The 22,449-nt window shown below is 47.2% G+C and overlaps 7 protein-coding genes across 7 annotated transcripts; 4 read left to right on the top strand and 3 right to left on the bottom strand.

The window, feature by feature from the left end:
- Positions 1–594: 594 nt before the first annotated feature.
- On the bottom strand, positions 595–2,705 carry FOBCDRAFT_292777 (uncharacterized protein; the record flags this gene model as incomplete). The annotated part of the gene is made up of 5 exons (XM_059611809.1): positions 595–726; positions 763–978; positions 1,047–1,915; positions 1,986–2,218; positions 2,278–2,705. The coding sequence occupies 5 exons, from the start codon at positions 2,703–2,705 to the stop codon at positions 595–597; spliced, it is 1,878 nt and encodes a 625-aa protein (XP_059464848.1).
- Positions 2,706–3,783: 1,078 nt separating this feature from the next.
- Positions 3,784–6,047, bottom strand: FOBCDRAFT_260474 (uncharacterized protein). The gene is made up of 3 exons (XM_031183333.3): positions 5,509–6,047; positions 4,993–5,460; positions 3,784–4,945 (listed from the first exon to the last, which is right to left on the bottom strand). The coding sequence occupies exons 1-3, from the start codon at positions 5,935–5,937 to the stop codon at positions 3,887–3,889; spliced, it is 1,956 nt and encodes a 651-aa protein (XP_031038975.2). The 5' UTR covers positions 5,938–6,047; the 3' UTR covers positions 3,784–3,886.
- Positions 6,048–6,397: 350 nt separating this feature from the next.
- Positions 6,398–7,839, top strand: FOBCDRAFT_136092 (major facilitator superfamily domain-containing protein; the record flags this gene model as incomplete). The annotated part of the gene is made up of 3 exons (XM_031183332.2): positions 6,398–6,626; positions 6,674–6,955; positions 7,004–7,839. 3 exons carry the CDS (start codon positions 6,398–6,400, stop codon positions 7,837–7,839), a joined length of 1,347 nt encoding a protein of 448 aa, XP_031038974.2.
- Positions 7,840–8,822: 983 nt separating this feature from the next.
- Positions 8,823–9,914, top strand: FOBCDRAFT_33248 (uncharacterized protein). Its single transcript, XM_031183331.3, has one exon. It carries the CDS (start codon positions 8,937–8,939, stop codon positions 9,792–9,794), a length of 858 nt encoding a protein of 285 aa, XP_031038973.1. The 5' UTR covers positions 8,823–8,936; the 3' UTR covers positions 9,795–9,914.
- Positions 9,915–9,926: 12 nt separating this feature from the next.
- FOBCDRAFT_33246 (NADP-dependent oxidoreductase domain-containing protein) lies at positions 9,927–11,405 on the bottom strand. The gene is made up of 2 exons (XM_059612135.1): positions 10,719–11,405; positions 9,927–10,659 (listed from the first exon to the last, which is right to left on the bottom strand). The coding sequence occupies exons 1-2, from the start codon at positions 11,246–11,248 to the stop codon at positions 10,089–10,091; spliced, it is 1,101 nt and encodes a 366-aa protein (XP_059464847.1). The 5' UTR covers positions 11,249–11,405; the 3' UTR covers positions 9,927–10,088.
- Positions 11,406–13,504: 2,099 nt separating this feature from the next.
- FOBCDRAFT_135299 (uncharacterized protein) lies at positions 13,505–16,609 on the top strand (the record flags this gene model as incomplete). The annotated part of the gene is made up of 4 exons (XM_059607936.1): positions 13,505–13,984; positions 14,056–14,634; positions 14,987–16,306; positions 16,499–16,609. 4 exons carry the CDS (start codon positions 13,505–13,507, stop codon positions 16,607–16,609), a joined length of 2,490 nt encoding a protein of 829 aa, XP_059464846.1.
- Positions 16,610–19,191: 2,582 nt separating this feature from the next.
- FOBCDRAFT_222495 (uncharacterized protein) lies at positions 19,192–20,577 on the top strand. Its single transcript, XM_031183328.3, has one exon. The coding sequence runs from the start codon at positions 19,503–19,505 to the stop codon at positions 20,124–20,126; it is 624 nt and encodes a 207-aa protein (XP_031038970.2). The 5' UTR covers positions 19,192–19,502; the 3' UTR covers positions 20,127–20,577.
- The last annotated feature ends 1,872 nt before the right edge of the window (positions 20,578–22,449 follow it).

Below are 22,449 nucleotides of genomic sequence, written 5' to 3'. Positions count from 1 at the left end.
AGAATTATTTAAAAAAGATTCGTGAAGATGAGGCGATATTAAAACATCATATATAGTCAACATCTGACTAATTCTAAAGATCAAACGCTTTCCTACAGTAAAAACATCTGCCAACGTGTCGTCATTTCGTTTTGCCAATCTACAGGGTAGTCTAAACTGTATCTAAATTTACCCACTCATATGCGGGAGGCGTCGACGATAAACTTCGGGTAGGGCGGTCTATACATCGACATCAACATCAGCATCTGTCAGCATTACATCGACACTCTTGATCGCCTTAGTCAGGCACCAACCGGCATTCCTCACAACTGAGTCGCTTCGTTGCTGAATATCAATCAACCAGGACTTTTTTGTAAACAATGAATATAGGGGTACTGCGTCCTTCTTATTGTCGCGTGACACATGGCAGACTACCAGCTGTCTTGCAGCTTTGTAACTTTTTTACATCACCACCGTCAGAGACTAATACAGTTACCTACTAGAGATATTCTTTTGTGTCAGGTTGTCTCCTGGCTTTCCTTGGACACTTCTGCTCGTCAGATTTTTCTTGTAGCAATGAGCTTCAAGTTCCCGCTGGTAATCGAGAGAACTAACCTAAATGAAATCCTCTCGCCCGTCCAAGGTCATCTTCCCAATATTCCTCCTAAGATCCTCAGCCTTGCCATATTTTTTTCGTTTCTCGTATATATTTATCAAGAAATGTGTGGTACTCTGGGTGTCAGGATGCTTCCCCCCAACTATTCACTTCCGCATCTCAAACACCTGCTCTCCTACTTCTTCGGCTTTCTCTAATTGTCCTAGACCTTCATATACCCTAGCCAACTGTGCTTTGACGAACATAATGTTGGGGTGTTCTTCGCCCATTGTTCTCATATATGTCTTGATAACTTGCATTGCAATCACCTCTGCCTGACCCCAATTGCTCTGCTTTGCATATAAAGCTAGTAGGCGGGACATGAAGTACAGCGTAATAACATGCTCATCCCCCAATCGTTCTGCTTTGCATAGAAAGCTAGCAGGCGGGACATGAAGTACAGCGTAATAACATGCTCATCCCCCAAGATATTCTTGCTCAATTTGAGGGCCTGTCCTATTAGCTGCTCGCTCTCTTCTGATCGTCCCAACCACATGTATGCAGTCCCCAAATCCGACATGCTTGTCAGCGTATCGTAGTCCGCTTCAACCCCTACCCTCTTTTTTATTTCTAGCACTCGCTCAGAAAGTAAAGCGGAATCGTCCCACCGGCTTTGACTCAAATACGCCCTTGATAGTCTGACCATACATGACAGAGTGGATAGATGCACGTCACCAAGAGCCAGCCTTTTGGTCTTAAGCAATCCTTCCAGGAGTTTCGAGGCTTGACGAAAGAAGCCCTGAAGTCTTAAAACTTGCCCCAGGAATTCCAAAGCATCAAGAGTGCGAATATCGTCACCCCCCACTGTCTTCTGATAGCCTACAATCGCTCTGCGGATCATTTCTTCAGCGGATTTGTATCTCCCTTGATGAAGAAGAATATCAGCCAGCATTGTCAATATATGGAGGGTCCGAGCATCTTCGGGCCCGAACAGGATCTCTGCCACAGATAGTTCTGATCGTAGACGATCTTCATCAGCTTGTCTGTAGCGATACTGCTGGAGGGCTGATGTAGAACTTGAATGTGAATGAACAGGGCTTGTAGCTGATGGATAAGAAGCCGAAAGTTGTGCTGGAAGAGCTGAATAGAAAGGAGCCAGACTCTGCCCAGTGAAAGTACTGCCGCGGCCTTGAATTATCCCTCGTACGGAGAGTGCGGGAGAAGATGCCGTTGGACTCTGAGCTACTGGTGTGATGCCACCGGAAGAGAAGGCGAGATTCATTTCCGATAAGGCTGGACTGTGGGCCAGGGAACCCCTCTCAGAAATCGTTCTGCAATTGACTGCGGACGGGGTAGCTTCGGTATCTAAAGTCAGCTACATTGACTTCAGGACATTTCGGATTTGACTTACATGCTGCAGGACTCGGAGCATACAAATCATTTCGTGGGACATTATTTCTGTCCATCCATCGGTCGATCTTGTCCGCTTCAACTTCTCTGCCTCTGACCGTGAAACACAACTTCCTTTTGCCGGGCTCGAGGATCTCTCTCTGCTGATGCTTCCGGACGATAGCTGTCATCTCAACTTTCTTGATATTCTTGTCTTTGCCCCATTTGGTTATGCGGCTCTGATACTGCCGTGCCCTGGCACATATCAGTAAGTCCTGAGACTGGCTTATTAATTCAACAATGAAATCACGTACTGAGCGGTGAAGCCGAATTCCTCCTCGATCATGGTTTTAACTTTCTCAAGTGGCAGCTTTTGCGTCTCATAGAGTTCGAGGATTCGGTCTTTAAATGGTTCCCAGTCCTCATCACGTAGAGTCGGGGCCTTTTTCTTCCTACTCTTTCGGGGAGGGCCTGTTATAGGAGTAGGCGTAATTTGGGCGGCCCCCAAACCATCCATGTTGTCAGTAGAAGAGGTATCCTGGAGCCCTTGAATGAAAGAGTCAAAAGCCGGATTGGGTGGAGCATATAAATGGTTTTGGTCTGCGATAAATTGTCCGCCAGGAGCCTGTTCGTGCGGAGCTGGGATATCGAAACCAGGAGGTTGGTGGGAGCCAGGAAATTGTTGACCAACATTGTCGAATTCACTGAAGAAATTGTTTGGAGTTGTGAACCAGGGATCCATGGTGAGTGACACTTCGCAGCAACGTTATTAGCCAGCGAATCGGCCACTGCTGTCGGGAAAGAAGCTGGATAAAAGATAGATAGAATGAACAGAGACTGAAGAGCGAGAGCGGTGTCGTAAATAATTTTAAAGAAACAAAAAGGAGAAAAGAAGGCTGCCGCGGGGGAGTCAACACCCAAGAGTCAGCCTCATCACATTTTACAAAACTACTATTTTGCGGTGAAGCAGGGGGGACAAAACAACAATTTTCTTCAGTCCCTGTACGCCATAGGACTTTCATCCAATCGCCGAGGAGAGCTCAAAAGTACTATTTTGTGCTGAGACATGGGTGTCATGCAAGCAACCAACAGCCACTAATAAACACGGTACACCTACCTCAGGAAGCAAGAAGACTTAGGACCTTTATCCTAAGTGATAAAAAGGTTAAGGTAAATTTAGTATATCTTAGTAAGCCTTTAGACCATTTTATTTTGGCCCCTGATAATAATGTCAAAGTTTTGTTGGCTCCCCTAGACCCGGTCTTCATCCAAGGAAGCCATATTCACTTGTGCAGCTGCAAAACTACTATTATTTGCTGAAATCTTATTAAAAAGGGCTGCGGGTTTTTTGTGTCATATTCAAAGTTGTCAATATTTTCTTCGCATTGTTTCTTTCATAAGTTTAAAGAACTCATTTAGTTTATCTCAGCAAGCAATAGACGGAGCAGAACCATCTTACCAGCAATACAAACAAGATTAATTGTTCCATGGCTCAATCAATGCTTCCTGCTGAAGTCGTCATCTCCATCATATTCGGCATTCTTCAGTTGATTGTGGGACTCGTTTCTCTTTGGCAACAGCATTACTTTCGATGGGCCGCACGTAAGTCCTGTATCACTTTGTAAACCCACCAAGAGCTGACAAGATAGGAGCTCGTAGACGTGGAAGAAGAAGGAACACTTTCTGATAATCTGAAAAGTCAGAATCCTCAAGGCTTGACCAAGTTTGGGTATGACGGTGTATAAAGATGCGTTGAGGAATTTAAATAGCAGGAAATGGCGGTAGCAGAGTAGATCATGTTCAAGATGGGGTAGTTTCGCTTTGTTTAAAATAGATATAACATCTTTGTTTTGTACCATGTATGCATCGATGTTGACTTAAGTCATATTACTTCATGTAATCGTACAAATGTTCTCTTACCCGTCAGAAAATCAACGAAAAGTCTTCCATGTCTAACGGAAACTCCTCCAAAATCATATTCCAATCCGGAACAGCGACTTCACTCCCACTCTGCATCCCCTCCCCACTCCCCTGAAATCCCATTTGCTGACTCCTCTCATCCTGTTGCACATTTACACTCTCCCTCTCAACCTTCTGCATCAACAAAAACGCCCTCTCTCTCAACGTCGTAAGCACCGTCCACTTCAGCCCATTCAAGGGCCCATTCCCACTCGTCTTGAAATACCCAAGATGAACCTCTACAGCTATAAAAGCTCTTTTCGCTAGTTCTCCACGAGGACATACGCATAAGTGACGGAGGATGAATAGCATTATGTGATATTGGGGAAATGCGCGCGCGAGCCACTGGAACGCGATGAGGTCGTCGTCTTGCCACATGCTGTTGGAGAGCTCGAGGAGTTCGACTGCTTCGGTGACTTCGGCTTCTGTGGCCATTGGTGGCTGGCGATCGTCTGGCGAGCGAAGAATCTGCCATTGGCGGCGCGTGACTACGTCGACTTTGCAGAGGATTAATCGCGCAGTTCGAATCGTCATTCTTTGCTCTGGTATAACGGGGTTGCACCGCTGCAGAATTCCTTCGACCTTTTCAACGGCATCTTTGATCAGCCGCCTTCGAACATCTTCATCTGGGATGCCATTGGCAGAGCAGCTCATCTGAAAGAGCTGAGCCCAGGCCTGGGACGACTGATTGCAGCACAGTGGTAAGGTCATCCTCGTCCAATCTGGTCTCGACGGGGGAAGCTCTTTCATCCCTGGAAATAGATCGCTATCGTGCAGATTCCGTGGCAGCTCAACACCATATACTGGATTAAAGCTTGGCGGATTTTGCAGTCCATAATCCTCGGCACCTCTTCCGTCTCGTTCTTGAAAGTACCACCATAGTCGACGTCGCATCTCTGACTCAAAGGGGGATAAACCGAGCTTGCTACCGTCTCTGTGCAAACCTATTGACTGTGCGGATCTAAGTGCGAGGCCATTCATGATCCAGACGGCTCGACCGGAGCTATGGACACGCATTGCGGCCTATTTGAATTTAGTGAAGCTCTTTGACATTTTTATTAGAAACTTACGCCGTATATTGCAATGGCCTGCAGAAGGGTGATTGTGGGATTATCAAGGAAATCTGCTTGGGCAAGTGACTGCTCCAAACACATCCTGTATCTCAGGAGAGCTTTTTTGTTGTCCTCCCCAGTAATGTCGAGTACCTCATTGGGGCCCATGGCAGTGACAGAGGCGTAATAAATAGCGAAGCAAAGTGCCAAGTTTTCATTCGAAGCTTTGCTGGGGTCGCTTGTGACCGTGTAAATTACTGTCTCGGCGGTAGGGAGGTGCAGAACCTTGGCATATGGATCAACACTGTCAACAAACACTTTCCATAGTCGAACAGCCACGCGTCTTTGAGGGTGATAGACGGCGGTAGACACGGACGAAATCCCAGCGGATAGCCATCCCATGGGATTCAAGCGACATATTGGGGAATTGGAATCGTGGGGTGGCTCGTCTCTGGGCGTTGCCAAGGCCATTCGCACATCGTCTTCCTGAGCATGTATTAGCGCGAGATCCACAAACCACTCGAATGTCTTTACCTGCTCGATGACTCGAGAAAAGAGAACTTCATTGACATAGTGACTACTTTTCCCCTTATTGAACAAGAGGCCCTCACGAGAACCCACATTCTGTGAACCTCCAACCCTTTCCCTGCTCTCGACATCTGCAGTTGTACTCGCCGGCGTGGGGACACTATTCGCGGGCGTCACTGAACTTGCAGACACCGTCGGTTGCGGCGACACAGCTTGTCCAGCCTTGAACGCCTCAATCGTCTTCTCCATCTGCGAAATGCGACTTGCAACATCACTGATTGTCGTCTTCTTGGCACGCCGTGCAGGAGGCCCCACAGGCGGATACGAGCACTCAAAGCCAGACCGGACACACTGCGCACATGGGAATTTCTTGTCACAGCGAACTTTTCGGCGATGACACACGGCGCACGACCGAGTTCGGGGCCGAGAAGACATGATGTGGTATTACACCGACCGAGAATTGACAGGCCGAGAGCTGTGGTATTTTACGGATGAGGATTCGGTCTTTGTAAGCTGAGATCACCGGGGATTATCTCCGTGACCGGGATATTGAAGATGGTGAGGTGAGGTCAATGACGAGCTCTAATTCGTTGCAGTCGATCTTATCGATATACTAGCGTCGGCTTCGGTAGATTAATGGTTCCGAGACCGAAGTGGCGAATCAGAGACTTGGGCTCGGCTGCAAACAGTCCACCATCATCGGCCTTTGGAAGTCTCGCGTCGCGAAATTAAGTGAATGGAACGAATAACCGTGAATATGGAGCTCCATAAGGCGCGCTATGGACCCCTTTTAGGCTCAGATCTCCCGTGCATCTGGTACTTATAAACCTCGACGCCCATGTCAACAACTAGAGCCTCAAAGCAACCCTCGATCAGATACACAGCATCTTTCATCATGGCTGCTCAACAAACCACCGCACCTTCGTCGCCTCGCAATTCGGAGCTCACGCTTCAGAACCAGGTTGGTTACAACAACGAAAAGTCTGATCTTGAGGAGGGTACCACACAGCCTGAGCCTGCAGCTAGGCCAGCTGGAAGTGGCGCGCCTGATGGTGGTCTTACAGCTTGGCTTGTTGTTCTTGGCGCTTGGTGTACCTCGTTTTGCAGTTTTGGTTGGATCAACAGTGAGTATTATGTTGTGTATTTCTGTTGCGTTGACTAATTATCCTAGGTGTTGGCGCTTTCCAGGAATACTACCAAAACGATCTTTTGAAGCAGTATTCGTCTAGTACTATCGCATGGATCCCTTCGCTGCAGATCTTCTTCATCATGGGGATGGGTCCGATTATCGGAAAGCTTTATGATAGCCATGGACCGCGGTGGTTGATTTTTGTCGGAAGTGTCATGCATGTCTTTGGTATCATGATGGCATCGATTAGCACCGAGTACTACCAGATTCTTCTGTCTCAGGGTGTATGCTCTGCCATCGGTGTCTCAGCAATCTTCCAGCCGGGTAAGCCTCGTCCCTGCCCTCCATATTGAAATCTGCTAACATATTCAGCCCTATCGACGATTCACGGATGGTTTGACAGCAATCGAGGAGCTGCCTTTGGCATCCTTGCAACCGGCTCGAGTATCGGTGGTGTCATCTTCCCCATCATGGTCACCCGTCTCATCAAGCAAGTTGGATTCGGCTGGTCCATGCGAATCTGTGCCTTTATGATCCTCGGACTCCTCATCATCGCCAACCTCACAGTCAGATCGATCCACCCTCCCAACCCTCAGAAGGTCACCCGCGCCCAGTTGGTCAGGCCATTCCACGAGCCAGAATTCATCTTCTGTATGCTTGGCTTCTTCTTCTTCACCTACGGACTCTTCGTTCCTATCGACTACCTGCCCGTTCAGGCCCTTCATGCTGGCGTGGACCCCAACCTTGTTCAGTATTTGATTCCTATTCTTAACGCTGCCAGTCTTTTTGGTCGTGTTGGTTCAGGAATTCTTGGCGATAAGATGGGCCGTTACAACATTTTCATCCTTGTCGGCTTCCTTTCTGCTATCTGGATCCTTGCTCTTTGGATCCCCTGCAACTCGCAGGATGGTATCATTGCCTTTGCTGCCTTGTTTGGTTTCTGCTCTGGCGCATACGTCTCTCTGATTGCACCGCTCGTTGCTCAGATTTCGCCTCTTCCGGAAATTGGATTCCGCAGCGGCATTGTTTTCTTCGTCTCCTCGATCGGTGGACTCACGACCAACCCCATCAACGGCTCTATTCTCGAGAAACCAACTGGGTGGCTTGGAGTTAAGATTTTTGCTGGTGTCTTTTGCCTGGCTGGCACCATGTTCATCCTTGCTGCAAGAGTCCACCGTGTTGGATGGAAGATCACAGCTACCTTTTAAAAGTGTATTGGACGTTGTTTTGATTTTCGGAAATATACCAGGATGCATTGCATTGTTTTATGAAAACTGAAAAGCTGAGAGCTTTACATGTCACCACTCAACCGCACTAGACTTCTTATGATAGACAGGCAAGGAATAATAACCTGACTGCCTTTTGCAGCTTTTAAAAAGCCCAAGCCTTTCTCACGGATGCAACAGATGATGCTTACCTTTTGATACGTCAAATTTCCTCCTCGAGTGAGACATCATGCCAGGTGAGTAGTCATACCGATTTTATGTTTTTTTATTTGATTCAGTGTCGAGTCGTTTGACTCGTTTCGATAGATAGCTGAGCATACTCACAGATGACTGTGTACTAGACTCTGCAATCGCCCTCAAGACCCTCATCACTTAGTCCTACACTATCAGTCCCGTCTGACCTCTTTGGCATCTTAGCTTACTTTGGGATGAGGTCTGTCATCCAACAACTGTTTGACAAATTGGGTCATTTCAATCGTGGGTTGGTTATTAGGCTACAGCAAGTCTGAGTAAGATACACGCAACCTCGATATCCCGAAGGAGATGACTCGTCGTTAGATTCAACACTTGGCGCATGCCAAGACTGATCTGTGCATCTTGATTTCCAGTCTCTAAATCTCTGCTGATAAGTGGATCAACGTTGTACCGTCCATTGATTGCCGTTCCATTCAGCTTTGTAAACGCAATTGAACTCACATGAATACATGTACATGTCACAGAACATATTATATAAAACTCCCCGATGCCATCTCCAAATTTATAATGAAAAATCTCCACGAACCTCGGCTGCATATTGTTGGGCTAAAGGATGTTTTGCTGGGACCGCTCCAATACCCAAAAGCAGCAATTCATCCGCATAAACGTCCGACGGACTTTACACGCTGTCCCCAACATAGAATCTGACAGGCCGAAAAACCATGTCAGCAATCGACACATTACTCGATCCTTTGAAACTAAAAAACTTAGTTTACTTTAAGGAGATATATAAAATGTCAATGCCTCCCATGGATCTCTCCCTTGTCAATTCCTCGTCAGCACAGCCAATACCCTTTATAATAAGTCTATTTATAATATAGAAAATGTCGGGCAAAAAACTTCCTGAGCTTGCGGGCTTCAAAACCATCAACGCCAAACTTCTCGTCAGCGAGGAGACTTCAGAGAAGCCACCCGCGGATCATCCAGCTGCTGTTGTCATCTACGGCTGGGGCGATGGACTTGCTAGACATGTTGGGAAATACGCCGAGGGCTATCGCGCTCTTTTCCCTCATTCCAAGATTCTTATCATCTTGAGTCCTATTTCAGACGCTATGTTTACGGGTCTTGAGACACGAACACGCGCTATGCAACATGTTATCGACAACCTTGATGGACTTCTCGAAGAAAAGACGGCGCCTATTCTTATTCACAGCATGTCCAACACCGGTGCTATCAGCTACGCTACTACGCTCAAGGCTTTCAGGGACAAGAATGGTAGACAGATGCCTCATCAACTTCTCGTCCTTGACTCAACGCCCGGAAACCCCTTTTGGTCGTGGGAGAGACTAGGTCAATGGTCGCACGCCATGGCCCTCGGCACCGCCAAGTTCTTCCCCTGGCCTTTTGTCATCACCAAGGGCATTTGGGGCTTTGTCCTTACCTTGGACGTTGTTATCAAGAAGCTCACTGGCGGAGAGCCTTCTGGTGCTTTCGCCCTGCGAGTTGTGGATGATACAAACTACGAGACACTAGACTCCAAGCGATTGTATCTCTACAGCAAGGAGGATCAGATTATTTCTCATATGGATATCGAGGGCTACATTGCTGAGTCTCAGCAGAGAGGCTATGAGACTCGACAGGAGCTGTTTGTGGATACTGACCATGTTGGACACATGCGTGAGCATCCTGAGCAGTACTGGAAGGCTATCTCGGAAGCCTGGAAGTGGAGTAATGACGAGTAAAAGGGTTATTGGGTTTGATTTTGTATGATATGATTTGTTGTCATGACTAGCGTTGTTATACCACCAGAATAGATCTTGATAATTTCAGTTTGAATATTGAACTTTTTTATAAGAAGAATGTTTGAAGCTTTTCGCCATCCGTCCAGATCTTTTGGGACAACTGCTTCACTTTCGTTGGCATTGGAATTGCTAGCATATGTACCAATATTTATGTAAGGGATAGGCTCCGATGAAGTTTGGGATTTCTTTTCCACTAAGGCTTGTTCCTATGGATCCCTATCCGGATGTGACACCTCAAAGCTCAACAGTAACCGAATACTCATTGAACAAACCCGGCGGGTTTCGATGACCCGCAACCTCAGCCTTCTCGACCTCATCCCTGATCTTCTGAACCTCCTCCTTGGAGAGCTGCACTTTTAGTGAGCCAACATTCTCCTCCATATACTTAATCTTCTTCGTCCCAGGAATTGGGATAATATCCTCGCCCTGCGCCGACAGCCACGCGAGCACCAACTGACCCGACGTGCAGCCCTTCTTATCTGCAAGTGTCTTAAGACGTTCAACTAGGACTAGGTTCTTCGAAAAGTTCTCAGGGCTAAAGCGAGGCAACATGCGGCGGAGGTCGTCAGGCGCAAAGTCATCACTGCTCTTGATCTGACCTGTCAAAAAGCCACGACCCAGAGGTGAGTACGCGAAGATGGTGATTCCAAGCTCACGGCACGTGGAGAGTATATCTTGTTTCTCGATATCCAATGTGAATGGATTGTACTCAACCTGGATGGCGTCGACGGGGGCGACAGCGTAGGCTCGGCGGATATTGCTGGCGGCGCATTCGGAGATGCCGATGGCTTTGATTTTGCCATCTCTGATAGAGATATATCAGCACGGTCCAAGGTGTCAGAGATTTTTGGTAGTGTAGCTTACTGCTTAGCCTTGGCCATCAACTCCATCGTCTTCTCGACAGGTACCTTGGTGTCAAGACGATGGGCGTAGTAAAGATCAACGTAATCAACGCCCATCTTCTGCAAACTTCCCTCGAGGCACTCATTGAAGAACTCGGGACTATTATCAGCCCACATTTTCCACTCGCCCTTATCGTTAACTCCGGCTCTCAGTCCAAACTTTGTTGCGAGAAATATGTCAGCCCGACGCTCCGGATGTAGCTTGAACCACTTCCCGATCAGGACCTCGCTGTCACCGTAGGCATTGGCTGTGTCCCAATTTGTGTAGCCGAGCTCCCAGGCACGGTCCAGAACTGCCAAGCGTTCTTCGTCATTGCTAGGGAAGTGAGTGTCAGTATGAACGCTATTGTGAGTTTGAGAACATATAGAACGGGAAATATACTCAACAGGCCCATAGACCGCACTCAGGCCCATCAATCCGAATCCGAGAGCGGGTATTTGTCGTCCCGTCCTGCTGAGAGGTTTAGTGGTAAGAGATGCTGGAGGTGCCATGACGATTGAGGAGAATACTACGTGATCAATGAGTCAGGAAAGGGGAGTAGGTAAGTTGGAAAAACGAGCTGTGAACCAGATACCAGCCGGACTTTATATCTCTTCCTTATTCCCAATATCTGTTGAAATGTATGAAAGTTGTGCTTTTGGACACTGAATTGAATTATTTGATTAACCGCATATAACATGATCGCTATCACCGAAAATTAACCCCGGAAAGATGCAATGTATAGTTGTAGTCTGGAGAGGGGACCTGTGTCTTAACTCCGAACAGGTATCCTTAACTCCAGCTTGTAAGTGAAGGAGTTGCAGTATCCGAAGGTGAATAGACCCAAGGCAAGCGAACTCCGCTTCGAGCTCCGCTAAATTTCCGCATAGGAGTGATAGGTGTCTCTCGTAGGGTTCATAGCTAGACGCTCATTCGCTTCTTCAAAGGTCAAAATCTCTTATCTCGGAAATATGTGATACTTTAATGAAGAGTATAGCGCGAAGAGGGCCAACGTCCTGAAATTTCATTCTCGTTAGCTTTCATATCGGCAGTGATTGGTTAATATCAGACACAATCACACCAAGCACCGCGTGTCTATCGTGATATCTCTGTCAGGTGACCTGTATCTATGTTTTCGTGCTTGTGACAAGGCTGCCACTCAGAAAGCAATGAGATGCTGACATTCGAGCTGGGATGTTAATGGGGCTGCATAAGGTATGTATTGATACGTGGCACTACTACATTGACCTCTCTCACATATTCTAATAGTGATGGTGTCAGCGCCCAGGCGCTTTTCGGGCCTTTAAGCCTAAACAGTGACGTAGAACGTTCTGGCCTGCGCTTTGTGCTTTCTATACATTTCAACTTGATTTCCCATTTCTTGAAAATGGTGTAGGTAGTCTTCTTACGGATTAAGCTGTGATGTGCTGACTTGACAAGGATGAGCTGCAGCCACAGCTGATATGACTTTCCCAGGTCCTTTCTATTGGTAGTAGAGTGTGGTTATCATGAGACTTATGCACTGTTTACTTCAGCCGCTCTTTTTCCTACCCCCTCATCTAGGACTTGGCAACTTCCCTGAAATTGACCAGGTCCCTGACCCTTTTCCCAAGCCTATCTCTTGTCATATCTGTCTTTGCCCTCCTCAAATACTGCAAAACGGTGCACAAGACACAAGTCTCGTTGCTCCACTACGAGTTTCATCCTGCACACCATGGACGACATAAATATTCCTACACTCTCAGTTAACGATGAAACTCTGGACCCTTACAGCCTCGAGAACTCCAATAACCTTGCGTACCGCTTACGATCTTCTTCTATAGAATGCGCAGACTACTATCAGACATTCCTACCATTCTTAACCCTGTCAAGAATCTTGAACAAGGCGTGCATTGAGGCCCATCTAAAAAAAGAGTACGGGGATCTTGCATCACAATATGCAGATCAAATTGGACCGTTGTACGCCGATGAGGCTGATGCGTACAAGGAAATGCCTTTTCAAATGCCTTCAGGTCAAAAGACGTACCTGAGGATTTTTGCAATTCTGGTCATGATTGAAAAAGAAGGGAAAGTTCACGAATTCATCCAACATCGAGTCTGTGACGATGACCTTCCCCTCACTCTGGATATAAGACAGAATGCTGTATTTCGAAAGGAAGGCGATGAAAATCCCCTTGGCTGCTTCAGAAGATTTCGTCCCTATCAATTGGAGTCCTTTGAAATGTGTCAATGGAGGTTCACGGCCCCTTTCTTTCATGCTCCCAGAGACAATATCCCGGTATTTCATCACGTTTTCCACCGGAGGACAATTTTACCTTGGTGTCGTCTTAACGGGTCTGAGGTTGGACTGAAGAAATTCGGCAGGCATATAACTCAAGGTGGCTATTCAACAATTCAACCTATCAAAATCGACAAATCTTCTCACGAATTTGAGAAGGTTCTCCGAGGGGTGGTGAGTTGGTCAGCGTTCTAGCGATGTGCTAAAATAAGATGATCTAACAAATTACTGCTAGAAATCTGCCGCAAAAGGCATTTTTGCCCTCAAAATACTCAGGCTTGAGGACCGTTCTGAATTCGACAATGAAGTTGAAGGGCTTCAACGATTCAATGGTGTTGGCCATCGGCATATCATTCAACTTCTGGCGACCTTTGAGCTACATGACAGATATCACATGATATTACCTTGGGCTTCTTGCAATCTCTACGAGTTCTGGAAATCTGACCCTTTTTCAAAGACTGGAAACCGAGATCTCGACGTCATCCGTTGGATGTCTACACAAACTCTCGGTTTGCTTGCGGCCTTGGATGCTATTCACGATTCCCAAGGCGTACAGTCCTATGGTCGGCATGGGGATATTAAGCCCGAGAACATACTTTGGTTTGAATTGGATAATGAACCTCATGGCTTACTTGTTCTGGCAGATTTTGGGCTTGCCAAATTTCACCGGGAGCGTAGCAGGTCTTTCACAAAAAACACTAACGTGGGTTACACATACACCTATGCGCCTCCAGAGATTGATATCGAGGGTGAATTTATGTCACGATCTTCCGATATATGGTCTTTCGGTTGTGTTTTACTTGAGATGGTCTGCTGGCTCTTAGGGGGCTGGGAGCTTTCTGAGGCATTCGCAGATGCTCGACTGACAGAGGACACTTCGGGTATCATGAAGACTGATAGCTTCTTTACAATTGTCAAACTAGAGGACGATGAGTTGCGTCGATTTACAGTCAAGCCACAAGTATTAAGTGTAGGTCAGCGTGGAGAGGGATACCGCAACCTCCGGAGAAATTTAGATGAGCAGCTGACATACTTCGTTAGTTCATTCGAAGACTTGACCATCACGAGTCATGCACAAACTACGTTCATGATATTCTGGACATCGTCGAGAAATACATGATCGTTGTACGAACAGAAGATGCGAAAAGAGCCTCCACCAGTGAGCTGCTCGAGAAATTTAAAGGTGTCGACCAGAGAGTCCAGGATGATAATCATAGGGACTACATCGCGAAGCCCACACCTGGCCCCCGCAAAACACCACCAAAAGCGCTCATCGCAGTCGAGGCACATGTAGTTGAAAGAAAATATACATATTCGCGCCAGAGTCGATTAAGGCTTACGCAAAAGTTCACAGAGCGTAGCCACCAGAGTCAACGCCAATCTATACGAGTCCGACAGATTGACGACGCTGGCCTGGTCATCAGAAAACCACATTCAATGACGGTTGATGAGACTCTTTCTGGAAAGAAGGAATTCTCATCCGAAAAGCTCTTAAATGCTGACAAGAAGAGTGGCTTGGCGGCTGCACAGATGATTGAAGCGAAGGTATTTGAAGCCTTGGAGAGTTTCGATGACACAGACACCTGCCTGGCCAAGTTTCTTGTTCGCTGGCAGGTTCCAGTTTGTGTACAGGAAGAACTAGACGGCAGCAATGATCTTGGCCCAATCCTCACTATAACAGGAACTTCTTCAAATTCTTTGGCGGTTTGCTGCCAGGAATATGTTTCAGCAACCTGGAAAGATAACGGCACAGTGTTTCTGGAAGATCTAGAAGCATTTCTTGTTCAAAAGCTACCTTCGACAGGTGGGTTCTACTTCTCCTCGTTTATAGTAGTGATACTGACGACGTCAAGACACCCAAGTTCCGAAAGAACCTGCAGTTAATCGGCCATTGTTCATGAGTGGAGACTCTGAAGATACTCCAGTAGTGCTCTTCAAAGGCTCTCCAACTCAGATATCAATATTTTCACAGTTTCTTTGCTGGATCGTAGCGACCTTCCGACTGCCCGAGCCGAAGAAGACAACCAGTTCTTCGGTTAGCTTCCTACATGCACCAAGTGTCGGAGATGAGGTCCACGTGTTTCATATTTCACTGGAAGAATTGAAACCTCTAGAGCATGGCACACCGGGCACTTGTTGGACCCCTCTGTTCCCTTCGACGGTCATGGCTGAGGGCTTTGAGGTTCCAGTTCACCCAGGTGTCTTCGGCTTGCAGATGCCCTTTGATGCCATGCTTGAGCTGGCTGAGATAATTTGCGATGTCAGCCTGGAGGACGACAAGGGCAATGCAACTGGTATCTACCTCGATGGTATCTCCTTTTTCCTCTACCCAACTTCTTATAAGGCGCTCCCCGACCGACAGCCTGTTATCCAATGGCATTTGAAAGAGAAGACCTTAGATGACGAGGGAGATCGAGACCCAGCAATCCCTCCCGATAGAAACGGTGGTCCATTGTGGACCAAAATTCCGGTCTACGACACTCTGAGAACATCAATCACAGTTTTGGGGTACTGTGAAAAGGCCATGGTGCAGTTGGGTACCGAGGCCCGCCGCCAATATCACAATGAACCACAATACTCACATGCAGAGGTCGAAAAGCCCAACATAGAGGCATCGCTGAACTCGCTTACTCTGGGCTCTAGTGCAGGGGGTGCTAAAGCAGAGGGTTCGATAGGGTTCAGGCTAAGAACCGGCCATAAGCGTGAGCTTGATGACCAGAAGGATCTGACCTACAAGCAAGTCCTGCGGATCTCGCAGAACATGCCAGTCATTATCTATGACACCCAAAGTCAGAACGAACGCGCCTGGATGGTCTCTCAACTATCGATGATCCTTGAGTTGTTCAATATATGGGCACAGCGAGAAGGTCTGCGAGGCATTCAGTACGCCACTGCGAGTGCAGACGGAGGCGCCGCTGCATTCAACGTCCTCGCCAATAGGAGTTATTCAGAGCGCATTGCTATCGAGAAGATGGCCGATGAGGATCCCTCAGATATTAAAATCTCGGGTATTATCAAGAGGTTATATGGCCGAATTCAAAAGACGAGGAGTATCAATGCGAGCAGTGACGAGGGCGCCCGTGGCACCTTGTCGCTGGGTCGCTGCAGTATCAAGGGGTGGGACTGGCTTGAACTCGTAGATGGGCTTGAGAGGGCTGTGAGCCAACGGAGACAAGTCCTTGCTTCCCGGATGTTCAGCTCTCCGCCCTGTTGGTTACCATTCACAGATTCGATCCCCGTCTTCTTCGCACAGGAGATTGGCGACTTGATAGTCCCGGAGCAACCAGACCAGGTGTGTCGGCAATGGTCTCCTCTGCCAGGTGGCCGTAGCAACACATATCTTGCTGTGAGTCTACGTTGCATCAGAGGACTCTCGGCATCCGGATGCTATCAGAATCTGGTTTGGTCGTGTGAGGATGCTCATTTGTTTGAGCCCTGCCAGAATTGCAAGATTGTACCCGAGATATGCCCGAAGATGCCGCAGAGACTGGAAAAGAGTAAAGCAAGAAAAAAAGGTCCGATACAGACATTGCCTCAAGGGATGAATGATGCTGTTGTCATATTTGGGACCAGCCGCAAGAAGCAACTCTCTTGACCTGCTACTGTTTGGTGAGTTACCCAACCTCCGACATGGGATGATCGCAGAAGAATGCTCTATATGCAGATATGTAATATTTGGGATGAAATTTTATGTTGAGCATTTTGGAAGACATTTAGAACAATCTACACATTTGCACTCCATGCTTTGGATGACGAACTTCCCTAAAGTGTATTGAGGGTGACCAATAGAACATTGCTTGAACCACAGTCGACGCAAATAACATGATCCTCCAAATACATCATTACCCAATATGGAGCCATAAAGAATCCGGTTATTTTCGCCAGGCGAAGAAGAAGCCATCACCAGATCCAGGAGATGGTCACGTCGACGACCATAATTCGGCCAAGATCAGAGCAGAGAAACAACCAGAGAAAATAACTTCACCAACTGAGATCACAGACTATGAATGAACAAGTGGCTGATATCTTGTAAGAGAAGAAGCTTTCTCAGGTTTGTTGATCGTGCACGAGCTCGTTTGACTGCAATTGAGATGAGTGACGAGGCTATCGTGATGGCAATGGGATCGGAGAGGACCTCCAAGCCCTATTCAGGCCATTAGGAAATACAGCCACTGTGGAAACATCTCAAGATTACCGCGTTAGAGATGAATCACAATCCGATATCAGCGCTGAGCATAGACGCATTATTACTCGTCAAGTGGCATCAAGTGTTGAGCCGGTGGATCAGGGGCCTAGGTATCAGAAGGCAGTCGAGAAGAAAGTACAGCAAAATGTTCAGGTCGAAGGAGATACCACTACAGAAGATCTGAAACATTTCGCGTATGCGAACTCTATAAATACATCAGCAGGAAGTGTGGTAAGATGTGAGCGACCCCTATCAAGTTCACGAACTCCGCTGGTCGGAAATTCACACTACCATTCCATCTCGCCCAGACCTGGAGGGTTTGTCCAGAATTGGGAGTAGATTTAATGCGATCCCATGGAGTAGAGGAGCTTATCATGGTAGCTCTGGGGCGTATGGACGTCACTGGTTCTCATGCCATAGAGGGACAGTATGAATCCCCCCGCTCCCGACCGTGACTTTGTTTCCTCTTCACAATGGGAGCAGGTCGTTCAGCCTGGCTATAAGGTAACTTTGGCAATGTGTCCCATGGCAAAAGTGCCTCTTCTGATCGGAGAGGCGCTTCGTCTGCTTCGCGCAGTGCTTCAAAGCCTGTGCCATGAGTGTAGACCAGTAGCAGAAGTCTGCCCTCCGCACATCCAGGATGTTACGAGTAGGAGATCTGAACGGAGTTTTGTGGCAATCGTCTGAGCTCAGAGAGGATTTAGAGCTGAAAACCGGGAACTGGGGAAAGATCATTAAATTGTAGGGCATTCCGAGAGCATGGATGACTCTACGAACGTGACGCTTAGGATAGTTGTTCTTCAAAAGAGTTTCACCTCGATTGTAGCCAGTCAATGAACAATGCCAAAGACCCCGAGCTTATCTTGATGCCAATCTCAATATTTTGACCGAAATCACGTAGTTTTGCTTTGGCACCAGCTCTGGATCGCTTAAGGATCATGGAACCTCTTTAGACTAGGACCCAAGAACCCCCACATCTATCTCATGTCGGCATGATCAATCCAAGACATCAATGACTATCAATGCTCCCCAAGTGCAAAGAACCCCAACCCTTTCTTTGCTTTTTCTCAGTCGTCACACTTTTGGTGTCATGTTGTTGAAGATTCTCTAACAAAAAAGGCTTAGATGATCAGCTATTCTCTTCGGCACTTCCGTGCCGTTTCAGCTGTCACAGCTGTAAGCGACCGGATACCATACGCGGTTCTCCTTTGTGTTTTGTAAGCTCGAATAAGCTTAGAATGTACTAGAACGTGGTCGATATTGGGTATGGCCTTGTGCGCCATTCAGTAGGGTATTGTGTAGGTGATCATCGTTTAATCTAGACAGCATATTATCTTGTGGGCTTACTTGGACAGCATATGAGGCCAGACTTGACAATCCTGGGTGAGTTGCAACTACAGGTTACATTTTTGGAGCTAAATGGTCCTTTACATGTTGCTTGACTGAGCTTTGATCTCAATCACCGAGTGTACTCCAGCTGATCAAGGTCGCTGGGCTAACAAATGCTTAGACAGGCTGGTGATGAAGAACGCCGAGATAATTGCTTGAGCTGACAGTCTGTACTCCAAGACTGCAAAAGTTCCAATTCAGATACGGCGGTTGAGCGCGCACCATGATTCCGCCCATGATGAGAATGGCTGAGAGTTGTCCAGAGCATCTATAGCGTGCGCTTCTGTGCTGAACGATGATGGTAACCAGATCTATGGACAATCCAGCAATACAGACGACGAAAAGAACAAGCCCTGGTTTCTTTGGATGTGCGCTGAAGTATCGCATAGTTTTTGTCTGGCAAATCATGGATTGTGTCTGTTCAGCTTCATACCGAACATACATAAGGATTCCAATATTCCAACTACTAATCAATTCAGAGTTATTACACTCTATATTCACTAAAAATTGGCAAGTGTTGGTCAACAGAGCCTTAGGTAGATCCCTTTGCTCATTTATAGGGTAAGTGGATTTGACGACGTATTTTCTATTCCTGAACTCGTCGGAAGAGCAAACTGAACAGGTATTCCTCAAACACTGAGAATAATTCCAGACTATAGTGCTTAATTCAAGCCATGTGAATTTTTTGTTGTTGATTAGCCTGTATTTGCGCTTACTTCCAGGTCGAACCGGAAATAGCCCCCGATCGGCGTAATGCTTCCCGCATCACGATGAAAGTCGCCGACGTGCTAATAGGCTCATTGAGTGATATATAAGCCACTCCGAATGATCTGCCACTTCGTGAACATAATCATACAGAGATATGTTGCAAACGAATCCTCACCCGAATCTCCTGAATTCATAGCAGCTTATCATGACCCGCACAGTCACACGAAACCAGGACAAGCTCTTCATCCCACCCGGAGGCATCGACTTCTCATCCCAAACAAACAAGCCGGGTGTCGTTGACATCTACTTGAGAGCCGGCGACAACACACCAGGAACAGGCCTTCACTGGCACGAGACTCACACTGAGTACCTTCAAGTCGTCCAAGGCTATGCTCTTGTGACAGTCGGAGACCACACAGCCATCTTCTCAAAGGATGACGGGATCATCACTATACCGCGGTACACAATCCACCAATACATGCGCGCAGATAAGACGGACGAAGGGAAAGCGGGAAAGGACGTTGACCTCATTGTGAGGGAATGGACTGAGCCTGGCGATGGGGACAAAGAGGTCTTCTTTCGCAACATGATTAGCTTGATCATGGACAAGAAGGATGGCGCATTGGGTACGGTCGGAATGCTACTTTCTGTCATGACAGTTTGTTGGTCTCATGATAACTATCCCGTCTTTTGGAAAGGACCAGAGGTCTTTGGGGAGGTTGTGCAACAAAGAGTGAGAGGAGCCGTGACATACTCTTTGATGGGATGTCTTGTTCTCTTTGGCCGACTTATTGGATGCAAGCCGCAATATCCAGAATATACACCATAGAAAGTTAATTCTCAACCCGGAATCTATACCCTTTGCGCAAACAGCCTCAACTCTTCACCTGAAGTTTGCATATACTAGGTATCCAAACTCAACCCCGCGTTCAATCCCTTTCAAGATCAACCTAGCTTTCACGGCTCTCAACCTCGGCAAGCCATATCCATGTGCTGTTGACAGCTTCACCAGGCATTAGCGGGATCGACCGTGCCAAAAACAAACATCGTCAAGCCATAGCCCAAAGCTTATCGACACGCAAGAAGCCACGAGAACCCACCCACAAGGCTGTAACATGGAGGAAGAAAATTGTGGAGGCGCATGAGTTCCTGAAACAAAAGCGTCGAGTTCTAATTCATCTTGGCACCCGACTTTGGGCGGGAGTATTTCCACTTCTGGTCTCCACATGAACACTGTCCACATACAAAGTCGGGATGGCACCTTGTTTCAGGATCGACGAAGAAAAAGTCAAAATGTGTACAGTAGTAAAGTGTCACGGGAATAGTACGAGATAGTCTTGATGTAGGCTGCCTATTGAGCTGAGGTTCAAGTTTCACAGCACTCGGGCGATGGCCGATACGATATGTGGAAAGAGATTTGCAAAGTTCCAAGGTCTCGGATATTAAAGAGAAAGACAAGCACTGGGGGCGCTGATCATGGACAGAATATGGTTGATCCCCGAGTGGTTTTGTGGAAAGATCGTCGATAGTTGCAGCTGAGGCATAAACAGACAATCAGTAGCGTATAAGCAAGTCGAGCCAAAAGCGGGCAGTTCTATGTTTCAAGCTACGTTTTAGCCTCAATATCCCAAGTTCATTCTGGCCGATTCTAGCATTCTACATGCAAGCCTTCTTTGTCCATGTCCCTCGATTTGGCTTTTATATGATGCAGGTAGTGGGATTGCCTGCACAAAAGCTTGTTGCTGGCCTGTGCATTAAGCCACGGGTTTCAGATTTGCATACGCTGTAATGCATGTCTTTTTGACTATTCCCGAATGGGGAGCGGAAATGTGCAGCAAACCAACAGCGAAACTGCCAAAAGCCGGCTTCGAAAGGTTCCATGAAACCTTCTCTAAGAAAAGCTAGCGAGCGCCTCCCCTGAGCTTGGAGAGATTGAAGAGCTTTAGGACCCATGATGTCAGGCAGGGGTCATTGGCAGTTGAAGTGGTAGGATGCGTGCTTGCTTTTGCTTGAAGGGTTCATGAAGAGACTTGCGGTAAAATCTCATGATGAGAAGAAAATACTTCGGATAGCTGCGTTTCTTACCTGCAAAGATCTGCTGAGGATATCTTGTCGCGGCGATTGGGTATGTGAAAAGGTGACTAGCCGCCGTGGGCAGTGGGCACATGGCGTCGATTCTGAACTGTAGATTGAGCCCAGAGACAAGTCAATTTGATGTGAACAAGATACAAGATAGATCTATCACTGAACATCAGTCATGATTGCTGATAACGTGTGTTGAAGCTTCTCCTCGGATGTGTCAAACTGATGCAGCTTCCTATATCGAAGTAGACAGGAAAAATGGGATGCCTGTAAAGTTCAAAAGCTTCCTTGCACATTCATGCAATGTCCTTCTGGAAGAGGAGGGGAACCACACCACCCGTTCTGGCGGATTCAGGGGCTTATCCATGTCAAGTCAATCGTCTTTCTCAAGACCCTTGTATTCCCCCCCCCCTCCCCTCTTTGGGCGTCAAGTCAAATTCTTGCCATGTGACGGTGACAGCAATGCTTTTCTTCTCTTCTGTTTTAGCTTGAACGCTGATAGCGATGGCAGTATCGTCGTACCCCTGTTGATCCCTGAATCTGAGAGAGGACATGTGGGACTGGAAGTGGTTAGTGACAATGCTTGGTAACACTTTACTGTTACCATTGGATTTTGGTGTTTTATTGGACCAGGTATCTCGTAGATCAGGGTCTTGGCCCAGCATCTCGCCTGGAGCACGACTCATGTGCCAATTGACCTCCTTCCAGAAAGCTTCTTTCTTGTGCAAAACCTAAATAATAGTCGATGACTTGCTGATGACGATTTAAAAAGGCCCGAGGAGGAAGATCAAGTGCTTTGGGCTAATTTGAAACATAATGGATAAGGATGGATGGAGATAGGATGTGCACCGGGGAAGACTTGTTAATGCCCAAAGAAATGCACGTCCCTCGAACTCATCGCACGGACTCCATCGGTTACAGTTGCGCCCTGCGGTACAGTGTCGACTGTGTCATATCGCGCACAGTTCCATTTGCACAGGGGTCTGATCCCCTTTTCCCTTCCAGATCATGGGCTTTTTTGTACTCAAGAGATTGTGCTTCAACTGTCGTACAGAGGGATACAGAGAGAG

The sequence above is a fragment of the Fusarium oxysporum genome, chromosome V (genome assembly GCF_013085055.1).
Source record: "Fusarium oxysporum Fo47 chromosome V, complete sequence".
NCBI classification, from domain to species: Eukaryota; Fungi; Ascomycota; class Sordariomycetes; order Hypocreales; family Nectriaceae; genus Fusarium; species Fusarium oxysporum.
The sequence above is the reverse complement of the archived record's forward strand: the minus strand, read 5'-3'. Positions and strand labels throughout refer to the sequence as shown.